Consider the following 25,722-nt stretch of genomic DNA (forward strand, 5'->3'; position numbering starts at 1 on the left):
AGCAATACATGGCAGGTGAGTGTCTGCTATCATTACACTTATAAGCAGGGTGTGATGCTGTAAGTCACATATGCTCAATTATTACATTTCCAACTTAAAATTGTGCCAGTCCATAAGCAGTGTGCAGAAGAAAATTTGTATCATAAAAATAAAAAAAAATACTCCTCTTGGCATAGTATTTTACCTTAAAAAGACTATAGGAAATAGTCTTATTTAACTACTAGATCCAGAAGCAGAAGATAAAAGCTCAATTCCTCCCAAATACCAGCAAGTTTTCGTTGAGGTAAGGTTTGGTTGGGGTAAGATTTTTTTTTTTTCTTTTCTATTTATGTTAACTCAATTGAATGTTAAATGTACATTTTGCTAACAATAAAAGTTACTTACTTGATAGCAGACAGGAGGTTATTGTCTTTATTCCCAAAACCTTGGTCCTTTAACATGAAAAGTCTTCACATGAAAAGTGAACTGCAAACCATTGGGGTGGTGAAAATCTTTTACTGAAACAAGTGTTTAAAGTGCTGTGTTTGTTATTTCAAGTGACCACCCGATTTGCAGCAAGGAGGGAGCCACTGCTGTACAGAAATACACAGGGATACAGAGATTACTTTCATCTCCAGCCTAAGTTTTTATCTCTCTTGGCCTTGTGAGAGAAGCTGATGTCTTCCAAAGTGCTTGGGCTTTGTTACTGATTTATGAGGTTTGACTGTTGTGCTTGCTTTGCAGCTCTTGACCTCTGCTCTCCCCTCCCTTAACTTGAAACCTGCTTTCAATTTCACAAGCAGGTTTTAACAGCAGTCGTGTGACACCCCAAATAGCCAGTGGATTTTCATAAATAACTTCCCAGTGTTCAGATTAAGAAAACATAAGGAATCTTCAGTTGTTAATTCATATTGCCCAGCAAAGTTGCACCCCTGCCCCAGGATAACTTTGTTTTGTCAGAGACTGGGTGTCAGTCCAGGTAACATGTTCCTCACACTCAGGAATTCCTATCAGCACTATGATTTCTTAAAGCCAGTTGAAGCACGTAGGAGAGCTTGCTTTACCAACTCAGCAGAATTCCTGGACTATGGATTTCAAACCTCTGACTTCTGTTGCTTCTGGAAAACAAAAAAAAAAGAAAAGCAAGATTTAGAATCTCTCAGTTTGGGAAATCTGTGTCAAGCAGCCAAACAAAGGGTCATTCTGTCAAGGGATTTCAGGAATTTATTTATCTCGTCTTCTAATGGTGTCTGGTGTAATAAACTGTTACAATTATATCTGTGACAAGGTTGTTCTGGAGAATACAGAAACACCATTCAATTTGAGTTCACATAAAATCTGATCTCTGCCAGACCCACATAACTGCTGTACTGCATGGTTCCAAAAAGTGACATTAGTAAGGAACAATTTATAGAAGTATTTTGCTAATGGTGTTTTTGCAGTATAAAGCGGTATGAATGTATGAGGCATAAATGCTATGTTACATACTTATATATTTCAGTAAGAATTCTCTATACAAAAGAGGATGTCAGGAAATATGCTTTGCTGAGGTGCTAGTTTGTGGGTTCCTCGTCTGGCATAAATGAACTAAATGGCAAATGATTTGTACATTACTGTCAGTATGCCAATAAAAAAGACATCTCTCTGAGGAAAATGGAAGCAAATGATCATGCAAAACTAAAAAGAAATTCATATAATGGAGAAGAAAGTCTGGAAATGTTCTCCTGATATCAAACATAAAACCCAGGAGGTTTATATGGAGATTAGAAGATGACAAATACAAAACTCATACCAATTTGATTTTTTTTTGCATCATATATAATTAGATAATGAAATTTACCACCAGAGGTTGTCATTGGAGCCCAGAATTTGGTGAGATGGGACAAAAACCTATCATATGTTAAATAAAGCAATCTAGTTTGCAGTAACATAGAAGAAATATTGAACTGTCTACTTCAGATCTTACAGCAATATCAAAATTATTTAACATAGTTTTGGAATGAGAAGATCTTATTACTGAATTTTTAGATTTTCCCCAGAGGGCTGATGCTGGAAGGTCTTAGAGACAAGGTCCTGAAGTAGATTGATATCAGGTCACTTTTTGTGTGGCAGTTCCTGTGTCCTCACGTCAATTAACTTAAATAACCAGTCTGACTACTACTGCCTTTATCAGATCTTTGGGTTTCTTGCTCAGTACAATGTAAGTCAGACTTGGAAATTTAGAGTTAAAGCTGCCAATAACTATTGTTTGTTAAAATATTTATTGCTTTGGCACAGTCCTCAACAGGGCTGAGGTAACTGTTGGTGCAGGCCAGGACACTTCATAGCAGAGGTATTTCTGGCTTTCACTTTTTAGCCAGAAATATAAAATGTGTTAAATGTAGCAGTCTGATGCTTCTTAGCTTTATATCTTCTTCAGTACTTTCTTCTTGCATTTCTTCCTTAATTCATTTCCTCCTCATTTCCACTGTGCTTCTCCACTGGTGTATCCAGCCCTTGACAGGCCTTTCAACATGTCTGCTGGGCAAGCTGGCTGGTCTCAACTTGGTTCAGCAACTGGTATTTCCTCTGTGTGCTCCTTGAAATATTACACTGATAAAATTCTAAGAATAGCCATAGTGGGACAGGCTAACGGGCGAGTGCACACAGTGCTTCTGCATGCTGCTCTCACGGCTTCCAAACGTTGTCAGCTCAGAAACAGCCCCAGCGAGATCTGATCCCTACAGAGCTCTTTTGATACATGCAATGCATTTCTCCTTCTTAAACTAATCCATACAACATCTGAATCAATTTAAAGTTTTACTGTCTACAGCATCCTTTGGCAAAGAGCTCAAAATGTCACCAAAGCACCTGTAAGGGGCTACTGTCTTTGTTTTGTTCTGAGCTGGCTCTTACTTTCATTAGATGTTCCCAAAATGTCTCTATTGGAAGGCAGAGTAAAGAAACCTGATTCTCTTTCACTCACTCCAGGTTGCTAATGAATACACAGACCTCTGGTCCTTGCTACCCTGTGCCATGTCTTTTGTAGAGTGAAGACTCCTGGCTTTCTTAGTTGGTCTCAACATAGAAAGTGCTCCATACCTTTCATCATCCTTGTTGTCCCTCTCTGACCCTCTTCCAGTTTTATATGCTTGCTGAGATGTCCCACTTCTGGTCTAAATTAAGACATAAACCAGGTTTCACTTTATCCATTTCACAGGGGTGTCCATGAGGTCATATGGCAAAATAAAAGTGGTAGGAGAAAAGATATTTGCATAATGAAATAAGCTGGTTTATCCATCTTCATTGGGAGCCAGCAGCTTCTTGTCCTGTGCAGTTGGGATGCTCTTCTTGTTTCCTTTCCCTCTCCCTTTCCCTTTCTCTTCCCCTTCCCTTTTTTTCTTTTCCTTTCTTTCCAGACACTCAAGAAAGAAGAGGAGATCAGCCTTAACAGGGAACAGCAAACCTTTTTAAAAAGATTATTTGCTGTGTCAGGGAAACATTTCCTTTTGTCCTGGAAGCTGAAGAGGTGGATGCCAAATGGCGTTTTGGTATTAACGATCTCTGGGAGCCATCAGCTCAGTGGGATGCTGAGATCTAATGGGTGAAACCACTGCATAATGTTTGCATGACAGGAAGCCCTCAGCAGTCATTCAGGACTTTCTTCCCAAAATTTGCATGCATTAACTGCTTCTCTCTGTACTGAATACACTGACTTTTGGAGAGTTTCAAATTGCTTAGCCATCTTTATGCTTTTATCACAAAATATTATCCCTCTGACAAACAGTGTGAAATTACTTGGCCAAGAATGAGAAACTTTGTTGAAAATATGTACAAATAAGAACACATATCCTTGTTCTTTCCTTTGACATTTGAGTATTTCAAGACATGAAGACTGGAAAAGACTAATTTGTATAGAACAAGAATAAGAATTCTAATGCCATGTGAAACTTGAAACTTTCAGAAGCCTTTTTACTCTGCTGCTTACAAGAAAGAACAAAGTTCAAATTAACTCAGTGCCAGCATATTCATAATTTATCTTTCAGAAAATGCACTCAAAGGAAAGACATTTGGAGAAGAGACGGCTTATTTGTTGTGATCTCACATCACAAGTCATCCTTTGGTTTCATTTTATCTCTTTTTATAGCACAGCTGAGTATTAGGTCTCACACAGTTTTCCACTTCCTAAGACACCTCATTATTAATATAGATATATTATATTATATTATATTATATTATATTATATTATATTATATTATATTATATTATATTATATTATATTATATTATATTATATTATATTATATTATTCTTATTAGATTTACATCTAAGTTACAGAATTTCAGATGATTATCCAAGAATTTCACAGCAAAACAAAAAATATCCCCAAGTAAGCAAACAGAATAAATATAGCTGTTCTAAGTGCGTCCGTTGCAATTCTCAATATGTGGACAGAAATGGAAGAATAGTCCTTTCACTGTGCAATTTGTAGAAGCAGATCTCTAGTTCTGTTCTTCCTCAGAAAAAACTTCCGTTTCGCCTCTTCCCTGCTCCAGCAGCTTCATTTTCCTGCTCTGTAGCTTTGTGACAGCAGATGCTGCTGAGCTCTGGCGCTTTGCCTCAGCACCTTTCCTTGGTGACACCTCTGAGGGAACGAGGCCGGCCCGTCCCAGCCTGTGGCACCCGCTGGAGCGGTGGAGAGGGCACCAGAGCTGGGGAAGGGTCCGGAGCACAAGTCCTGTGAGGAGCAGCCGAGGGAGCTGGGGGTGTTCAGCCTGAAGGAGGCTCAGGAGGAACCTTACCACTCTCTGCAGCCACCGGAAAGAAGTCTGTAGCCAGGTGGGGAGTCTGGCTCTTCTCCTGGGTGACAGTGACAGGACAAGAGCACACTGTCTTAAACTGTGCCAGAGGAGGTTTAAGTTGGACATTAGGAAGAATTTCTTCATAGAAAGAGTGATTGGACATTGGAATGGGCTGCCCAGGGTGGTGATGGAGTCACCGTCCCTGGAGGCGTTTAGGGAAGGACTAGAGGTGGCACTCTGTCTTGGTCTAGTTGACACGGGGGTATGCAATCACAGGCTGCATCCAATGATCTCAGAGGTCTTTTCTAACCTCACTGATTCTGTGATTCTGTGTAATAAAACCTGGCAATGCCGTGTCATACAATCCATCGCCCTGTGCCCTGTGTCACTCCACCTCCCCGGCCCCGCGCTGTCCGAGCAGGGCGCGGCCCGGGGAGGGGCCCCGGCAGCTCCCACGGCCTACAACTCCCATGGTGCCTGGCGGCGGCGCCGGGCCGCGCGGAGGCTGCCGGGGGCCGGGCCGTGCGCGGGGGCCGGCGCCGATGGCGGCAGGCGCAGGGGGCGGCTGAGGGAGCCGCCGGTGCCCGTCGCGTCCATCGACCGCCGACGCCTCGCCCGCCCTGTCCCTTCGGCCGCCGCTATGGAGGCGCTGATCCCCGTCATTAACAAGCTGCAGGACGTGTTCAACACGGTGGGGGCCGACATCATCCAGCTGCCGCAGATCGTGGTGGTGGGCACGCAGGTGAGGCGGGCCGGGCCGGGGGCAAGGTCGGGGTGTCCATCGCGCTTCCGCCGCTGCAGACCCGCGGCTGCCTCCGCCAAGGGCACGGGGGGACGCGGCAGGCGAGGGCGGGCGGTGCGGGCGGGACGCCCTCGCCGCCCGCGTCCCCGCCGCACGCCCTCCGCGGCTCCGCTGCCTCACCCCGGCTGCGCTGGGAGCGCCTCGTGCGCCGCCCGCCCTTTGGCGCTTCTCCGGAGCGGTTCGAGCGGCCCAGGAGCTCCGCAGGGCTGCGGGCAGGGCCGGTGCCGCCGTCTCCCGTGGCTCCGGCCCGCACGCCGGGGCGCGGGTGGCCTCGGGGGACCCGTGGAAGGGCAGCCGCCCCGGTGCGTCAGCGTGCCCGCCATCGCTACTCGGTCCGTGGCTTCCCTTCCACAGCGGCCGTGCAGCGAGGGCCGAATGAAAGAGATGCGGTAGCGGGACGGCATCTTGCAGGCGTGGATGGCTGTCCTTTCCCACGAGTTCTTGGGTCGTTTGGACTCTTTTTTTCTTAGCTGGTGATGGGGAGTGAAGGTGAGAGGCGAGGCCGGCGACTGTTGGCTGCAACAGTTGCAAGACGTGCGTGTGAGCCTGGTAATGCCCCTGGGCTCGAAGATAACTCGGGCCCTCTCATATCTCTTCAAATGGGATGCAGATTTTCAGCAGAACTTTTGGCAGCTGAACATACCTGCCCAGAACTACATCAGTAGAAGATGAAGCTTTAAACAGGAGTAAAACTTGAAGCTGATGGGTCTCTCATTTTGTTTCTGTGAAATTTAAATATCTCTTGAATGTTCTGTACTCCTTGACAATAGCTTGCCCACCAAAGACTTTAATACCAATTACTCGGTACTCAAGATTTTCATTTAATAACTTAAACCACCAGCTGTGTAAGTAAATGGAATGGCATTTCTCCATGTAAGATTAAAAAAGTATTTTTCCAGTTTCACTCTATGAAATGTATTGAAGTGGCATTTTTTGAAAAATACTTTTAAACAACTCAGTCCCAGTTATCTTTTCCTAGGTGTAAATACTTTCCATAAGTCAATAGTGAGAGTTAAAACAGTATTGACATGTGTTTGCCTTCATTAGTCTCCCCATCAGTATCAGTATCTCGTCAGTGCTGTAATTCAGGATATTTATGAACCCCCATGAATTAGCATGAAATTTCCTATCACAACAAAACAAGGTCCTCTGTGGATTCCAGAAAAAAATATATACTAAAATATCTAGCAAGCTGTGTCTTGGGGTTTCTTTGTTTTAGTCAGGGTTGCTGGAAGAAAAAGTTGTCTTTAGTAGTTGGTGGCATAGTAGTTCTGTAGATTGTTATTTTATGCAATTAGTTTTAGTTTAAATAAAACTTTATTGATCTATTAAATTGAAGTTAGTTTATTGGAGACAAGATTTCTGGAGATGTGTCAGATATGGCCTTACAGCTGACAGTTTTGCTGCTGGTAGCTTGCTTCCTTTTTTTTTTTTAACATGTGCCTTTTAGACAATCTTGTTTCTTTGAGGCCTTTAAGTTTGTTCACACTGTTGATGTATCTGTAGCCCACTGTCATATCCTGTCCTTGCTTTTTCATCTGTGAATAATATTCACAATAAACAGTCTTGAATTTTTCACCTCCATTTTTCTTGTAGGAAGTAAATGCTGCCAGTTAAGGTTTCTTTAATTCTCTGTTAATTGAGTTATGCTCTTTCTTCCAATTTGCCAGTTGCCTTTTTTAAATGACCTTTTTACATATTCAGCAAGGAGAAGAAAAATGCATTTTGAAGTAGTTATCTGTTTATTTTTCTCTCTTCTCTACCCTTTCGGTTTTTTGTGCTTATGTCTTTGCTTCTCATTAAGAAGCATTAAGTTAATTCTTTCATTTCTAGAGTGTGTAGAACTAGAAGTTGTTTATAAGCCTTAATTCAGCTCTGAGTATTTTCTGTTTCCCATGTTCCCTTTTCCCCACCTCTGTTGTCTGGGATTCGTTTACCACCTCCCTTGTGCCCTGAGCAATTGAAATGCTTTAATTTTTTCCTCTTTCTAGATACATTTTGGTGCTAATTGCAAATTGTTTCTCAGTAAATTTTGCACATTTAGATTGCTTCTTGCACTTCTAGTGGTTTTCCTGCCACTCAGTTGTGAGACAATTCCTTAGCATTGTCCCCATAAATATTGTGTAAATTATTTTTGTATCCTGGTGCATGGTCATTTCAGAAAACGGGACTGTGCTGGTAGAACTCGGAGAACAATGGACTCAGAGTGCCAATTTTTCTTCACTGTTTCAGGGTTTTTCTGCCATTCCCGGATAGGTGTTCTATTTTTTCCCCAATTCAGTATTCCAGTTCCATTTTTAGAACTGTATGACTGAAGTGAAAAAAAAAAAAAAAAGTGTCCAGGTTAGGAATGTGATATAAAAATATTTGTTCAGTAATGCTGTAATACTCAGTGTTCTGGTTTATACAAATGCTTTGTGCACTGTATTTGTAAGGAATAACAAGGTGGTATTGAAGTGCTTCAACCAAACACACTAAAACTACAGTAAAAGGAGGCAAGGGAAAGAAAAGTAATGTGGTTAATTATGGCCTTTTGTGTGGATAGGTGGTATCACAAAAGTTAAATGCCTACACTACCAAAGTGGGCATAAGATTTAGAATAAATTTAAGAAAACCAGCCAGACAACAAAGTATCTGCCTACAAGTAGGTAAAAATGAATTGTCTGTTTATTTTTTTTGCCATTAATTCTTGGAATATGTTTGGGGGTTTTAGTAGTCATCAACGTAATTTTTGCAAACTTTAGCATCAGCTTTATAGCAAAATTCTTCTAATACTGACTGACATTATAAAAGCACTTTGTGGGCTTTATTTGCACTTGGTAATGTTAATTGAAGTAGAGACATTGTAGTGAAATTGATGTAGCAGTTGATGGAATTCACAAGTGAGATTTTTGGAGTAACCTTTCATGTGTACATTTATAGAGTACTTTTGCTCAGTCTTCTGTCAATGCCATTTTGGAACTTTAAGTGGGGAGGTGTAGTTTACAGTATTTTGGATGTTCCCCTGGAATTGGCTCACAGATGAGCTTTACATTTATTATTTTATTTTTTTTTACTGTTTATGTTTGATGCTAATGCTAATAAAACTTTTTATTGCAAGATGGAAGGTTTCTTGATCTGAGGTCACAGCCTGAGCACTTGAATATGTATAAATTTATATTCTGGTAAGATAAATAGTTGGAATGTTAATTTGGCTGTTAAGAAGTTGACAGCAGTGGGAAGGTAATGTACAGTCCTGGCTGGTGGGACAAGGAGATGAATCCAGCTATCAAAGCATCCCATCTGAGAGAGACTGGCACTTTGGTCTGAAACTTCAGATACTCTGCAAAGCTTCTGTGACTTTCCCTGGCAAGGGAACAGAAGTTTAAGCCACTTAGCTCATTCAGTGTAGCTTACATTGTGTTGGCAAAAAGCCAGTTTGAGGTGAAGAAAACTCCAGTTTGCACCAAGCAACCAGGAAAACCCCATGCCAAGCACAGCCATGTCTTCCTCTCTCCTCTCTTGCTGGGTTGTTGGTTTTATTTTTGTGGGGTTTTGTTTGTTTGCTTGTTTTGATATTTCTTTGGGTTTTTTCTTTGTTGTTGTTTTGTCCAAGGATCTTTCCTGGCAATTCAAGCAGATCCAAAATCTCATTTGTATCTACATTTAAATAGAGGATGTAACCAGAGCTTCTATACTGGCTGAGGACAATTTGGTTTTTTTTCCCAAATGTTTTGCAAACTTCCTGATTTTATTTGGGTTTTTTTCTTTGTTTTCGTATCTAACATTTACACTCTCTGGTTTTGGGTGTAACTGTTTTCCTTTTTCCCATTCTTTGCTCTTGTCAAGTCATGCCCTGACTGTTCTGCTGTTTGTTTCACACAGGCAGCAAAGTGAAGCTGACATGAATTAGCTGTTTACATTTACCAGACATAATCTAAATGTTGCTGCTGATATGATACAGTAGTTAAAACAACATTTAGTGTTTTGCTGTTTCTTTTCTTTGATGGGCTCCCTGTGTTTCTGTTCAGCTGAAAGTTTTGGGTCATGAAGGTTTCTGTGATTGAAAGAGTTGCATTTTCACTGCTTCCATCTGCAGACTTGGGATGAATTGAAATAAAATGATAGGTCTAATAACTTGATCCTGTGTTTTAGCATTTTGTGATTCCTAATATGAAAGCATTATTGAACACCAGTGAGAAGAAGATAATAATTTTATTGTTTGCAAATGCCTGGCTATTCTGGAAGAGTTGAGAGTCAGCACAGATTTCACAGTTGTAGAAGGATGTGGAAAAAGAAGTCTTGTGCTTCTCTTTTTTTTGTTTTGTTTCTGTGCTTTGTTTTGTTTTGATGCTTTACTACAAGGGCCCTGTTTGTCTTGTGATTGGCAGTTTTCTTGGAAAACCAGTATTTTAATTAGACCAGGTGAATCTTGAATGTCATCTAGAGGGCATAGTGCAAGGAAAACTTATTTTCAGGAAGATGGAGGGGAAGAGTATTAAAACAGCACAAGCATTTGTTTTTCACAATCTGGAGAGAAAATGACTGTGTAGTTCTTGGAAAAGATTTGTTCATTTAGTAGCCAGAAGGTTGACTAACTTAGAATTTGGGGTTTGGGTTTGTTTTTATACTGCTGTTGTTTAGAACTTTTAAAATTTGAATATGTAAGTTAGCTTTATTTTGATTCACTTTACTGCATGTCATGAATATAGCAGTAGACAATACTATGTGAAGTCACTATCTGGCTTCCAAATGAAGTGAATCTTCAAATACCACAGTTCCATGATGTAAGTGAGAGTCTGTAAGTTGTATCTACTTAAAAGAGGCATTTTTTTTTCTTAAGTGAATTATTGAGGGCTTTGAGAATTGATGTACCGAAGGAAAAAACATCTGCTAATCATTGCTCTATTTGCTGTTGTTTGGCACGTGTCTGCAGTTAGATATGGTGTAAATGAGGAATTTCTGAAGAATTTTGACTGAGCTGTGCCAGTTCTGACATTCCTTACTAATTGTACATTAGCTGTTTTATGTGGAGGTAGTTCCTGTGCCTTCGAGTCTCTCCCTGACTTATTCAGGAGAGCACTTTTGTAGAAGTAAATGGGGAATGCCCTGCAGGAACAACAGTCTTGTAGTCTGGACAAGATCTTGCATGCATTTTGCAACAATGAGCAGTGCATTATGCTGGTTTTACTGCTTTCTCTAGTTGGGATTAGCCTGTTGTCTCTTTTGCATCTTTTAGAAGTGTTATTTTGTTTCAAACAATGTCTGAAAATAATTTATTTGGCCTGCTTATATCTTTAACATTCTTTTCTGATTAGTAAATAAATTTTTAAATTTGTTAGCTGTTTAGAACCAGCCTAGCTTGGGGCATTCCTAGTTTGAATAGGAAAATTTTGTTGTAATAGCTATTCCAGCCAAAGCAGTTCCTTTGTGGAACTGCTCTGAAATTGCATGTGTACTCACCTTTTATTCCAAAATAATTCATATTTGCAAAATAAGAAAAAAAAACAAAACAAAACATTGCTGCTCTTTAGTTGTAGCAGGCTACACTTTTCTAGGATGGCTACTGCAAATAACTTTTAAAAGCACCAGAGTAGGTAATATTCCCATGGATGAGATCCCAGCACAAGTGCATTAGCTTTTATTTCCCAATGATAGAATGAAAATTTAGGAAATTCTCTATGTATGTATTGCCAAAAGCAAGATTTACCAGCAGGACCTTTATACTTGTATGACAGAAACTGCAGAGTTGCCACAATTTCATCTCAGATGTCAAAGCCAGATGCATTGCTTTCCTTAACAGAACTCTTCAGGAATTACTGTGTCTCACTGAGAAGTCTCTCTTGCCTCAGTTCCCTACTGTAATTCTTGAATGTTTGCATTGTGCCAGTCCAAAAGTCATGGGGAGTTCTAGCACCACTGCTTCTATTTTCTTGTGCTGTCCTGTAATCAGTCTGTGTTGTAGGAGTTCTCTGCATTTTTTCCCTATTGGATGGTACAGTACAAAAACTTACCAGTTTGCCCTGTTCAAAAGCAATAAGCTAAATTTTACACTCCTTTCAACCAATTTTTGTTTAGGAAGTTTCCTGGTAGCTTATTGGACATGTTTCCTCAACAAGGTTTTTTTCCCACAGATGATGTATGGTGCGTTGGCTCCACAAAGATGTTATGAAGTCTAAAGATAGACAAAGGTAGGCAGGGGATTCTTGTAAGATGGCTTGAAATTTGTTGCAGGTGATTCAAGTCCATTATCATTTTAATCAGTACTTGAAATATACAACAGTCAAAAATCTAAGCATGTGTCTGTAAGAAATTTGATGGTTCTTGTGCATCAGTGAGATTCCAGGTGAGTCTTGTGTTAATTTGCCTTCTTGCTTCATGGACTTCATAAGAGTAAGAGTAGACTTTGCTTATTTACTGAGCTAATTGGTGAGACCCAGTGAGCTAAAGGACAGTGAATCACAAAGGACTTGGCATTCCTTTATGCACAGCCTCACACAGCACAAAGGAATAGTCCATACCCCTGCTTGGGAAAATGAGTGGAGGTCTAAGGAGAGCAGTATTGAGGGAACTCATGACTTAGGCTCAGCACAGAAGACTCATGCAGGAGGTAGAAACGAGGACAAGCTTGCTCAGGGATATGGAAATCCTGCCTACAAAAGGCAGAGATGATATGGAGTAAGCCACTGTTACTGCTTAGGGACATCAAAAGCAGCAGGAACTTCTAGCACTGGATCAGAAGTTAAGGAAAGAGAAATCAGGGAAATACAGGCTTGCTGCTGACTGTGACCGGTGATCCAGGGGCAGTAAATATGGACAAGGCTCCTTTCTTTGGCCTGGTCTTCTCAATCAGTGTCTTCTAGGCCTTTGTCCCTATAGATGGGATTAAAAGTGGAGAATAACTCAGTGGTGCAAGAGGAATGGGTCAGGGTTCTTTTTTTGATATGGAGAAAACATCTTTGCATTCTGTTTGGTATAGGGGACAAGTCTTCTAAAATAGGAATTTAAATATCTTTAGGATATTCCTCATTAGGAATGTTAATGAGGATGTAGAAATAGAATAAGAAAGCTAGTGAAGTAAATGGGATGGGATGGGATGAATGTGAATGGTTGTTCATAGTGTTATTTCAGCATTTTTAGGAGTCTCTTCCATCTGACTTGTCAACGACCCTAAAGTGTTTTTGAAAGTAACATCTCTGGCTGTGATCGAAGCTGGACAGTTATAAAATCATGCACTTTCTGTGTGCTGCTTCTGAATTCCTAAAACTGTGGCTTGTAATGCAGCAGATTGTAACCCACATTTTCTCTTAAGAATTGGTGTAATGGATGGGAGCAAATGCCTTTTGATACTTAAGTGCATACAGTTGAAACAGGCAGGGATGAGTAAAGAAGAAATGAAGGATAGGGAAGCAAAGCAACCTCATGTTGAAAGTAGAGGTGTTGGTTATTTGGAGTGGATCACAGTTCTTACAGGTTGCAGCTTTTTAGTTTGGGTGGATAAGTGCACAGTTGTTTCGCAGTGACATCCTTGATTCTCAACATCATCTTCAGATTAATCTAAACCAAAGATGAACATACAGGTGTTACAGAGACAGTGAGAATGCTGATACTGTTTCAACACACTCTGACAGTACATATGATGTAAAATACTGAAGTCTTGTGTGCATCATCTCTTTTTATCTTAGTACTTTGTGGGAAATGGTTTTACCATCCACCAGACTCAGGTGTTTCTCTGTGAGATTAACAGTGGTTGACAGAGCAGAGTGTAAAACACTCAGCCATGGTAGTTTGACACAAAGGTTAAAGGAGTGGCCCAAGATGTTCCTGTTTTTTCTCCCCACCCCCTGTTTTTTTTCTAAGCAACTGTTAAGTTCCTCTAGATGTCACAGCTAATAGATATTTTAAGTTAGCATCAGAGTCCAGAGGAAAATCTGCTTCATCTGCTACTGAAGGTTCCAGTTTGTTAATGCCTTTCTGGACCCATTGTTAAATGACTTTATGGATTTCAGTCCATGCTTAAAATTGTGATGAGCATTTCAATGACCTGACAAAGCAAGTGTGCTGCTTCTAGAGACTCACCTAAAAATCCTATGGTATCTTTGGTCATTGGTGTTAGTGTCTGTTTGCATCTGTTGTATGAAGGACTGGCTGAACCCACTTTGTATTAACAGAACCATATCCCTTGCTTCCCCCTCACTGTCAGAACAAGATCAGCTTTGTGTTTGCTGCTTTTCTCACTGTGTTCCCAGACAGCTCTTGGTAATGGATGCTGAGGAGTCCAGATTAAGAAGTGCGTCATTAGATAATTGTATTTCATCAACAGATTGCTTTAGTTGGGAGTGTAATGCAATTTGAAAGAATTTCCTGATGCATGGAGTACTGTAATGTTTCATTTAGTGTGTTTGCAAAGGATCCAGATTGTTCCTTCCCCATCCAGAGGTAACTGGGAGCTGTGTAACACAGTGATTTGCTTCAATACATAGCTTGGTGTGCCCATTTTAGCCTCCTGCATTACCTCTCCTTTGGAAAGACTAAATTGCAGCAGTGTGCAGCAGCTTGTCTCATGGATTTCGGTTTCCTTTTTTGGTGAGGTTCTTGATAGGGATTCCAGCTCTTTGTTACTATCCCATATGTGCTTGGATTATATGTTCATGAGAAGCCACTTCATCTAAGTCTGATCTCCAGCCTTTTGAGACTGAGTGATCATTTTTCCCATGCCTAAGAAAATCTTGTTCAAGAGACCACAGAATCATCAAGATTGGAAGAGACCTTCAAGATCATCTAGTCCAACCATTAACCCAGCATAATCACCCCTAACCCATATCCCCAGGTGCCACATCCAGATGCCTCTTAATGTTTGAAATATTTTTAATAAACAAACCACTGGTGGTCTTCGTTTTTTTCCCAATGCACATGAACCTTTATCATCTTTCATTTTTTTGATGAGTCATTTCACTTGTTTTAAGTAAGTTTGTTGAGAAGCAGCTTGTTATTTGTCTCTGTGAAATTTGTTTTTTCAGGATCTGTAAAATCAGGAGTTTTTCAGGATCTGTAAAATCAGGAGTTTTTCAGAAATGGGCCAGAACAGGAAGTCTCTCAGGGAGGCTGGCAGAACTAGTTCATGCTTTGGTCAGGTTGTTCTTAAGTTAATTGGTAGGAGTTCAGTGTCCAGTGGGCTGTTATAACCTGCTTGCAGTGAAGGTGCTCAGAGTTGGTTTGGGGAAGGACAGTTGAAGAAAGTTACTAATAGCTTTCTAGGGGAGTCTTTTGAAAGAAAAACAAATCTCAATAAGGTTGTATTTTTTTTGACCCTGTTCTTTTTCCAAATCTTTCTGGACCACTGACCTCACTGCTGCCAAATGTGATATAGATTTATTTTGAAAAATATACATAATCTGCATTGTGTTATTTGCCTATTGAGACGAATTATATTTTTGATAAAAAAGGTCTTTTTTTCTTCTGTGCCATAATGCATATACAAAAAAGTGCTACAATAAAAGAAGGCTTTCATTTGTTGCTGTTCAAGCTTTCTAGCTTTTTTCTAGCTTTTTTTTGGCCTTTTAATATTTATTTTGTCATTCTGCATACAAGCCCTATTTCAATAGGTTTTAAAGCTGTCATATAGTATATTCGTGTCCTGTTTTACTTCACTAGTACAAATGCACTGTCTGATAGTAATGTGTTGCTTGAACTCTGTTCTGTTTTTCAGTTTTAGAAAAGTCACTGAATGTCACTAAATTTGTGAGATGTAAGGATATTCATCACTTCTTTTATGTTATGCTAGGTTATATACTCAGCATTTGCTTGAAGTCTCAAATCTATTACTTCAGAACTGGTAGGCTGAATGGAGGTTCTATAGCAGTTACATAATGCACATTCCAGCTGTCAGAAGCATCTGTTGGTTTCCTTTTTTGGTTTTGTTTTCTTGTTTGCTTGTTTTTTAACAAGAAAATTGTTTGGTAGTTGCATTAATACCGAAACATTTCCTAGATGGTGGCAATGACTGTCAGAGCAGGTTTTCTTATGGTATCTCTATGTAGACTTAGGGCTGCAAAAAATTGGAGGAGTTTAATACAGTATTATTAAAAAGACAAAATCTACTCAATCAGATTGAGTATTATGTCGACATAGCTGTGTATATTTTTTTTATTGTTATTTTTAACATGGATTTATCTGGAATCACTTTAAAACCCAAGTTTTCACAGTAGCTTATTGGGCCAATTGTGAATCTTATACAAAAGTCCTGCAGGGGAACATTTTAAATGTAGTCTCTCATAGAATATTTGTAATTTCACAGCCTTTAAGAGTTTTCCAACTTTTTAGTTTGTTGTTATGTAAATGCTAAAATATATACAGAGAGAGTGTGGGATGCCATGAAACAATATTTGTTTCTATGTTTAGGGTGTAAAACAATATCTGTACTTATCAAACTGATACAATACTTATACGAAAACAAACAAAAAAACCCAAGCAAACCCCCCTTGCCCAGCCAAACCTCAAAAGGAAAGTAATATAACACTGTAGCAGCCTAATGTACTCAAGTATACATGGTTAATACATGTTTGTGTAATGGCTGCTGTTGGTATCAATACAGCCAGCCCTTGTTAATTCTAAAAAATACTAACAGAGGGTTAAATTCCTGTGTTCACAAAGCAATTTTACCTCAAGATATTAGAAAATGATGTAGTACAAGACAGTGAATTTCTTTCTGAGCATTATAAAGAAAAGCATTTTTTTTTCCAGAAATGTTTTTGGAGTTTGATATTTGTGGTCAAAAATTTTAAAAAGGAGATATATTTTTCTGAAACCTATTATGAGTTAGTTTAACCTTAAGAAATAAAAGCTGTGGGACTCTTACAAACCATGTAGATAGACATCTGTTCTGAATATCTCAAGAAGGTTTAGGCGGTTACTGGCTTGCAGCAGACCTGTGTCCTTCAGTGCCTGTGTAGTGGCACTGCTGTGTCTGCAGGGAGTCTGTTATATGTTCCTTCAGGCACTCTGTAGCAGAGGACAAAACAGTGCTGCTTGCAGGCCGGAAAGCGAATTAAATATCACAGCATTTTTATATTTCAGAAAGTAATGTAGCTGTATTCCACTTTTCAGAGCAGTGGAAAGAGTTCTGTGTTGGAAAGTCTTGTGGGGAGGGACCTGCTCCCACGAGGTACTGGAGTTGTCACACGGAGACCCCTTATCCTGCAGCTGGTGCACGTTTCCCCAGAGGATGGTCGGAAAGGGGCTGGAGATGAAAATGGTAAGTGTGATCCAAGAAGGGTTTCGCCTTTTTGGAATGAGAATTCAAGTCTTTCTTGTCCTTTTAAATGAAAAAACAGTTGCTGTAATCTTAAAACTCTAGTATGCTTTTTAAAATTTGCTTGGAAGAAAACACAGCTGTTGTCATATCTTTTTTTCCATTTAGCAAATGTCATGAAGTCAAAATCTTTTGGATATTCAAAATACCTTTAATGTTTTAAGCTTTTCTGTTCTTGTAATTTTTTGAGAAAAACAGGCCAAAGAAAGCATTTCTGTTGTAAAGATAATTGTCTGGAGTGTAGAGAACATGATTTTCTTGTGTGTGTTTTTCATCCCCTCACATCTTGCTGTATAAATAAGGTGTTTCATTGGGAAGGTGAGGAATATGAGAGTTTTTAGAAGGAGGGCAGGAAATAGGTGAGTTCTGAATAAAGAGGAAGGAGGAGAAATGAAAATAAACTTGACTTGTAGTAGATGCAAACAGAATTGAATTGACACATTCTGTAGCTTACAGATGCCACCCTACTGGGCTGCACTGAGAGACTCCCAAGTGCATCAAGCACAGCACTTTAAGTGTTCTGAAGCTGCTTACTTTGAAGCTTATTTTTTGTACTGCTTCTGTTTTATCCTTTGGCAGATCAAGAAAGTGACAAGCTCAGTTGTCCCTTGGGAGTCTCAGTGCTCATTTTATACCAACTAATGCTCCTGTTCATAGGAAGGAGCAGCAAGGGCATATCCACCTTCTGGTTGTAAGCTAAATTTTAGGTTTTTATGTAGACACTGACAACTGCACAGGTTTTTGTTGGCATGATAAACTTGCAACTATAAATATTAATTCTCATTGTGTTCGAATTTTTCTTGGTTTTTTTTTTTCCTACAAGTCAAGGTATCAGAAGTTCTTTATACTATTTGTTTTCCTATAATAGTTATGGCCTTTGGTATCTGAAGGACAGTTACTCATATTGCACTGTTTGAAAGGTTTATTACTGTCTTAATTACAGGGTTCCTAACAATTACCATGCAAACCATGAGAGAAATTGTAGGGATAATTCAGGCTGGAAATGATTTCAGGAGACCTCTAGTCCAATCTTCTCAAAACAGGGCCAACTCTGAAGTCAAGACCAGGTTTCTTTGGTCTTTATCTGCTTGGATCTGAAAACCTCCAAGGATGGAGAACTCAATCTCTGTGCACCTTTTAGAAATTGCACATTTGATGTCTTTAAATGCAGTTTTATATTATTTGTACTGTGCAGTGTATGGTTTGTATTCCTAGAACTTCTCAGAATGCTTGGATTCTGAGTTGTAGGGTAAAATATTAATGTTCTTCTTTGCAACTTCACAGGTGTAAAAGGAGGTTTTGTAATTGGAATATTCTGAGTCAAGACAGAGCCTTTTTATTTTAGGTTGCATTTGATTTGGGGATTTGGATTTTAAATTTCAAGTTCATGTTCATAGGGATGTTGGGCTAAGTTATTACTTATGATGCCCATTTAGATGTTTTTGGGCAAAACAATCAGTACGTAAGATGTAAATGTTATAATCTCATCTTGTTCTTCTGAGAGAGATGTGGGCTTTTTTTGATAAGAATAGAGATCTGATAAGAACAGAAATTATGATTTATCAATTGAGTTGGAAATGTCTCTCCAAAATTCAGGCAAATTGTAGTCTAAATGGTGTTGTCACTGATCTGGTTTAGCATATGTTCAGATTGTGGTGTTACATCTGAGAGGATAGGATCAAGTAGCTTGGAAAGAAAAAAGCTAACAACCTCTTATCCTGGCTGTGCTGTGTAATGTTGTAATAAGTGCCATTAGAGGTCTATTTTTAGAGGTAATTTTATTTGTGTTGAGGTAGGGTTGAATATGGATTTGGGATTTCCCGGAGGGAAATAGTCTTGCAGAAAAGGATTTTATCCAGATGAGGATACAAGCTGAATTCTGGACAAGAGAGTTATCAGTCTTGGCATGCTCCTTTCTGAATGCTGGCATTGAACTCTCTGTGCACACAGATAGTTTTATACAACTCTCTCTTCTCTTTTGACTTCTGTTTTGTGATTGTCATCTGTATTCATCCTAATGCTTGCTCTACTATGATATTACATATTAATTATCTATGATATTACATATTAACACAGCCATTTCAAAATAGCTACTACTCTATGGTTCTTACAAGCTTTAATTTTACCTCTGTTGGAGTGTTGGCATCCAGAAAGCTTCCCAGTTTCTAACACAAAGCACTTTTGACTGCTGTGCTTTTCACTTAGGGAGGGACAAATGATACCCTTGTACTGTGATCACTGCAGTAAATCAAGAGAGTCAGAAAATACCAAAGATAAATTTTCTATTACATGTGAAATTCTGTATTTTTATAACAGGCTGATTTGTATATTCTACAGAGAATGTGTATAATTAAATGTGAAGGAAATGTTCTCATCATACTTTTGCTCTTTACTGTTGGCCTGTAGTGATTCAGCACATATGGTGTATTTGATGTGAACACACTGTGGTGTTCTCTGATCAAATTGCAGGAGAAGCAGCACTTATCAGAGGACTGGGCACGGTCTTGTGAATTATTAAGGTGGCCTTGCAGTGAAGACCTACAATGGTAGTACAGAAATGGAAAAAAGAGAGAACATGCCAGTGGCCAAGTACTAATGCTTTAGTTCATTTTTTTCTGTTTGTTCCAAGACAGGAAACTGAACATCGTTCAAATTCTGAACAGACAGAATTGATACAGAACACAGGAATAATTAATACAGATCCACTGCTTGATAAAACAACACTGTTTTGTTAGCCTTTTTCTCTCTACTTCAGATAGGAATCTCTTACCCTTAACTCTTAAACAGTGTGACCTGCTTCACTGGGCTTGGCTTTGTAGAAGTGCAAGAGAAAAAGAACTTTCTCTCACAAGTGCTTGCAGTCTAGTTGTTGTCAAGGATGGGAAAAATGGTACAACAATTAGTATTTGGGAAAATCTCATTGCCATGCTGCAGGAAATCCTCTGTGGTGGTGGCCTTTAATGACTCCCAGCAGCTTCTCCCACTGGAAATGAATAACATTTCTATTGCTTTAGAAAGGGAGAGGAGATCCATGAATAACTGAAGTCAGTAATCTTTGGATTTTATTGAGCTTCTTAAAGGAGTGTTATAGAGTAGGACATAATAAGTACAATTTGGTGGAGGGCAGTCCTAGGAAAAATCAAGTAATATTTGTGCTTTTCCTGTGTATTAGTTAAGGTTTTCATGTCTTACTACTAGATAAGGAAAACCAGAAAAATAGAGACTCTTGCTTTATTCATGAGATGTGATGGGGTTTTTTGAAAAGCAGGATCTGTTTGCTCTTAATAGCTGCTGTTTTAGTAATTTTTTAGAATGTGTAATACTGGATTTCATCATGACCAAAGTGCCATTTCTTCACACCTTTATCTAGCATGTAATCTTTTATGTAATTAGATGATTTAAGTCTTCTGAAGCTATAGCCTGAAAAGCTTCCAAAAAGTCGCATAACTGAGAGAAGACTGATTTACCAGTTAAATAGGTGATAAAAAGCATCCTACGTGGAAACCAGAACAGTGGGTTGCTGAATGTAGGCTAATTAAAACACTTTCTCCTTGTCTTGAGCATTGTTACATTTAGAGAAATGCAAATCCTTCCTCCTTTCCTAAAACACTCCTTTCCATTAAATCAGATCTATTGGGAGATACACCTTTTCCATAGGTGCTGGCAAGTTAAAATGCAGTGTCTCTGACCCAAGTGTGTCTTTTAAATATTTATTTTAAGAAGCTTATAGGTTATACTGAAAAAAAAAAATATTTATCCATAGAACTAAGCCTAGTACCTGGCTGCAAATTCCCATGCCAACAGAAAGAGAATGATTTAAGTGTCTGAGAAGGAAATTATCTCCCAGGGAGGGACATAATCAGAAAGTGTTTGGTCCATATCTTTCAAATGTCACAGTGGCAGTATCTTGCTGTATATTTTTTTATGACTTGAGGCATCTCTTTACTCCCTTAGATCAAATTTTCAAGAGGAGGTGAGCAGTATAATACTGAACATACTGTAGTTTCTTCCTCTGTGTGCATTTTACTTTATTTCCTCTAAACAGTGAATAAAACCTGTTAAATAATCTGGAATGGAGGATCCCTTTAATTTTGCACTTATTTTGCAGACTGGTGTGTCATTTTACCTATTTACCAACCAATATAAACGAAAGCTTTTTCTTAATGATGTTTTCTTCATAGCTCATGTGCCTGCAGAACAGTAGGGATGCAAGTTTGGTTTTAAAAATTTTTCCTTAACAGATCCAGTCCATCAAAATCATATTTCTATTGATGGTACCCACACCTTTGACTGAGCAAGACACCAATTCTCCAGATGAACTAAGCTTTTCAAACAGATGAGTTGATTATTGTTGTGCTACCTGAATTTTGTACCAAACAGGCACAAACCAAAAATATCTTCATCAATTTGTTTTGCTGCTTGCACTTTCAGGGTGTTGTGCAGAGATCACTGGAAAATAAAGTTGTAAATTCACCAACCCCTCAGTAAGAAGTTAGGTTTTTTTGGTAATGAATTTTCCATTAATACTTTGAAAAAATTAAAATTTGAGAAGGGTAATGCATATGCTGTCTCTTCTTAAATCTGTCTCAGAACTGATGTTACTCTTTAATTCTTAAAATTTATTCTTTATTTCTTAAAAATATTGATGCACAGCATCAGATTTCCTTCCCATACAGTAACGCTACTTCTGGTGACATTATAAATGTTTGTTTATTCTTTCTGGCTCTTGCCGTGAGTAAATTATGAGAAACGTATTTTGCCAAAGAAGTTCAGCTTTGAGGAGCCCAATGGTGCTGCTGTCTGTGTTCAGATAAGAAGATACTTTAACCTGTTGGAATTAGGTTAATGGCAATAATAGCTGTCATCATCAAGTAAACTTCTTTGTTTAGAATGTGTGAATGATAGGCATCATTTATGTGTTTAGTTAAGGCCTTATTTCTGTGCAGATTGCTAATATGTTACATACTCCCATCAATACTAGAATAGCATGCACATCTGTCTGTTTGTGCTCTTCTTAATAGAATCTGGTACTGAAAGTGAGTAAAATGTTATATTAAATATGATTAAAAATGTTAAACAACATTCAATGCTGTTTCTCTTTAACTGCAGACCCTGCTACATGGAAAAATCCAAGACACCTTGCTAAAGGTTGCCTTTATCCACTTGCTTTTTCTCCCTACACCTGAAGTGCATGCTTATATACACTAATCACATACATTTCATGCCACATGATTGTTGATTACACTTTTCCTTTTACACTTCAGCTACTGTGGTGATTATTTTGCTGAGTCTTGTGATTTGATTGATTTTCAGTTTTCTGACCTTGTTGCATTAGAATGAGATGATTTTTGCTTTTCTTCTGTGCCGTTGCTGCTTCATAGAACTTCCTGCACTTTTAATTCCCAAATCCTTAAGAAAAAAATCTTTGGTGATCAATTTTCTTAAATTTCAACTTAAGTGAAGAAAATGTTTTGGAAGATTACTTGATTGTACCTAGATTATAGGTAAACTGTCTGTTTGCCAAAAGGCCATATTTCTTGTAGAGCAGATTGCTGTGTCAGGGAGCACAGAGGAAATGACCCCAAACTAAAAATTGGAAATGGAACTTGCCTCTAATACTTGGAAACCTAATAGTGAAAGTGTGAATATCTTGCAGTGTGACTCAAACTGCTGCCTGTGCTACAAAGGAGGAATTGAGCAAAACCTCCTTTACAGTTTCTGGGATTGCTCTTGCATAGTCCCAAGTAATTCTGGACCTCGGTGGTGACTGACAAGGGTGAAGATGTTTGGTCCTTGACAGATTTGGGAAGAGACATGTTCTCCTGAGGCTTCTTCCTTATGCAGAATTCTTATGTATTTTCTGTTTGCTTGCTTTTAGTCCTACAGATTTTTCTAACTTTTTCTTTCAGCTGTAATTTGGTCTCTCTTGCATGGTTTAAAAAAAAGATGCTAAAAGCTAGCTTGATAATTCTTTTGTTTTGTGTTACAAGCTCTTACTTAGTGAACAAGACCATTTCTGAAGGATTGCAGGATAGGTGATGGGCTCAGTCATATGTAGGAAGATGGACCTTGTGTGAGACAAATTAGACAGTAGCAAGGTGCAGTGTTTCAATAGACAGAATCATAAATCTATTTATACTGAGCTATTTAACATCTAACTGTGAACTTTTAGAGAAAGCTAACTAATTTTTCTTTTGCTGCTTGAAAAAGAAAATCTTGCATTTTTCAATGAACGGGCCTTGGAAAAATGTTAGTGAAACATCTACTTCTTTCTCATATATCTATTTTTGTTTTCAGAGGTAGATGCTGAAGAATGGGGTAAATTTCTTCATACCAAAAATAAGGTATGTTTACTCTCTTGACGAAGTAGCAGTGTCATAAAGACATTAGCATATATATACTGTTATCTCTTCCCTTGACTTTCCTGAAAAGAAGATGTTTATTGGCATTATTATGCCTGCTGAACTCTGTGGCAGAATATTGAGGATTTTGTGGTTTGCATTTATGAGTAGAAAACTTGAAAACATGAAGTGTCTGTTATGTGGGTCATTGACTCTGCTGAGTTATCATAAGCCTTTTTGGGTTATTTTGCTGATTATTTTATTTTGTGCATTGCCAAAATTAGAATGGACGTCACAAAGACAAGGATAGGTGTAAGCAAAGTCATTTCAGTCCATTGAAGAGCTGGCTGCTTCAGAGGTTCATTAGAAAGCTGTGAAAAGGGAGGAAGAGCCTCGTACATCAGGGTCAAGGAGCACAAACTGAGATGACCTAGCACCTCTGGAAGAGTCAAAGCTTAATTCGTGCTTGAAGACAGTCATATTTTTTGGCAAATGAATTATAGAAGTGTTTATTACTTTAAACTGATTTTCTCACCTTCTAGACAGTGCTAGGAATTGAAGGAAAGCTGGAGAGGAATATAGGGGGGACCAGTGGAAGGGTAGCTCTGCTAACCTTTTTTATGTTGATGGCAGGAGAACAGTTATTACAAGAGTGGAAAAATTTGAAAATGCAACTGCCCTTTGTCCTCTTCAAGATGAGAAGTGGTTTAGGCTACGTGTTGCTTATTAACTTCAAAGGATTACAACTGGATTCAATATGGAATTTTGAGAGTTTGGAATTCTCTGTAGGTGGACACAGATTAACAGTCTGTGTCTGACGTTGGTTGTAAGTGCTAATAACTGCCATCTCACAGAAGCAGTCAACAGATTACCAATTTCTGTAATTTTTAGCGCTGGTGATTCCTGTTAGCATCAGTTTAAGGACTACTAGTAATTCTTGTATTTTTTTAATATTTCATATACTTAGAGAGTTTTTTGCTGTTCCTTGAAGAAGAGAACATTATTTTGCAGTTAAATAAGTGAATGCTGTCTTTGATTTTTTTAAACTTTTTCTTTTCTTCCTTCAGATTTACACAGATTTTGATGAAATTCGTCAGGAAATAGAAAGTGAAACAGAGAGGATTTCAGGAAACAATAAGGTAAATCCTGTACTGTTCATCTGTTGTCTTCCTGTTGATTTTCTTGCTGCTTAAATCTTCAAGGAGTTTCGGCAGCTAGGAGTGAAAAGCATTTAACTGTCCTAATGAAGAACACAGGAATGCTGCTTGCTATCTTGAGATTTTTTTCACTGTGTTCATGAGATAAATTACATTAGCTAAAAGACATAATTGTTGCTTTGCTTCAAGATTCTGTAATAAAAGTTTAAAAAATAAACTTTCAGTTAAACTTGCTTTCATTTTTCTACATACCTGGCTTTATGTGTAATTATAAAATTGGCTGCTGGCAAAGACAAAAGAATTGTTTGACAGATGTTTGGCTTTTTTTCCTTGCTGTCTACTTCATACTACAAAGAAGGTCTTTGGATTCTTATATGATGAATTTAAATAATCCAGGACAGTAATTATTACTTCTTATAAATGTATTTCTAGGGGATCAGTCCTGAACCGATTCACCTTAAGATTTTTTCATCTAATGTTGTAAATCTGACTCTTGTGGACTTACCTGGAATGACAAAGGTAAGATGCAGAATGCTTCTCCTTTGACTCAGTGTGTATTTTTGAACAAGGTGTGCCTGTTCACTCTTTGCCATTGTTCTGCATTGTTAGATAAACTGCTTTCCTGGGGTTAAGTAGTGTTATATAATTCTGACGTGTCATTGTGTTCTGGGGTAAGATTTGAGTTTCTGATGCACTTTGTTGATGTCAGAGATAGATTTGCTTATGTTTTTCCTCTTTCTACATATAAGTGATGGTAGGTCTGTAGACTGCATGTTCCTTTCCACAGAAGAGGTAGCACTCCAGGTATTTGGCACCGTGGAAAATCTCTTCCACATTGCTTCTCCAGGAGTTGCTTTGTGTATTTTGTGTGAGAGGCTGTATCAAGTAAAGATATCCTAAGAGAAACGTTCAGATCCTGCTTGTTCAGGTTACATATGTAATAACTTTCTGAGACATGAAGAAGTCAAGATGACTTCTTTCCCTGCCCATGCACACATACACACCCCACTCTGCCAGTTGTGCAGGTGATCTTTGGACACCAAGCCTCATGCAGATATGAAGACACAATTTTGAGCAGTTCCATATTGTTTTTTTCTCTAGGTGCCTGTTGGTGATCAGCCTAAAGACATTGAACTCCAAATAAGAGAGCTTATCCTTCAGTTCATCAGCAACCCCAATTCCATTATCCTGGCAGTCACAGCTGCTAACACAGACATGGCCACTTCTGAAGCACTGAAAATAGCTCGGGAGGTGGATCCAGATGGTAAGCACCAAGGCTAACTGGATGCTGTTATTCAACTGCTTTTTAAAACTCAGTCCTAAAATAAAACTGAAGTTGTTTGGGAAAAATATTGTAAGAAAAGTAAATGTCA

At 38.7% G+C, this 25,722-nt stretch overlaps 1 protein-coding gene and 1 long non-coding RNA gene across 5 annotated transcripts in view; one reads left to right on the forward strand and one right to left on the reverse strand.

Moving 5' to 3' along the window:
- LOC147653654 (uncharacterized) overlaps nucleotides 1-5,230 on the reverse strand; it is a 31,205-nt gene extending 25,975 nt beyond the window's left edge. Inside the window, exons 1-2 of the long non-coding RNA XR_015285644.1 lie at nucleotides 5,070-5,230; nucleotides 385-1,097 (exon numbers count right to left, since the gene is read on the reverse strand). This is a non-coding gene — a long non-coding RNA (uncharacterized LOC147653654). The remainder of the gene's footprint in view (nucleotides 1-384; nucleotides 1,098-5,069) is intronic.
- Nucleotides 5,231-5,253: 23 nt separating this feature from the next.
- The window catches only part of DNM1L (dynamin 1L), a 35,554-nt gene continuing 15,085 nt past the window's right edge, over nucleotides 5,254-25,722 (forward strand). Inside the window, exons 1-7 of one of the 4 annotated variants that reach the window (XM_086884888.1) lie at nucleotides 5,269-5,501; nucleotides 16,647-16,794; nucleotides 21,961-21,999; nucleotides 23,149-23,195; nucleotides 24,260-24,331; nucleotides 24,782-24,868; nucleotides 25,451-25,613. In XM_086884888.1, the coding sequence (XP_086741014.1) occupies nucleotides 5,400-5,501; nucleotides 16,647-16,794; nucleotides 21,961-21,999; nucleotides 23,149-23,195; nucleotides 24,260-24,331; nucleotides 24,782-24,868; nucleotides 25,451-25,613 (658 nt within the window). In that variant the 5' untranslated portion in view covers nucleotides 5,269-5,399. Of the gene's footprint in view, nucleotides 5,502-16,646; nucleotides 16,795-21,960; nucleotides 22,000-23,148; nucleotides 23,196-24,259; nucleotides 24,332-24,781; nucleotides 24,869-25,450; nucleotides 25,614-25,722 lie in introns of all 4 variants that reach the window. The other 3 variants (XM_086884890.1, XM_086884889.1, XM_086884886.1) reach the window with 3 other exon arrangements.

Source organism: Cyanistes caeruleus, chromosome 4 (genome assembly GCF_971803275.1).
Source record: "Cyanistes caeruleus chromosome 4, bCyaCae1.hap1.1, whole genome shotgun sequence".
NCBI lineage: Eukaryota > Metazoa > Chordata > Aves > Passeriformes > Paridae > Cyanistes > Cyanistes caeruleus.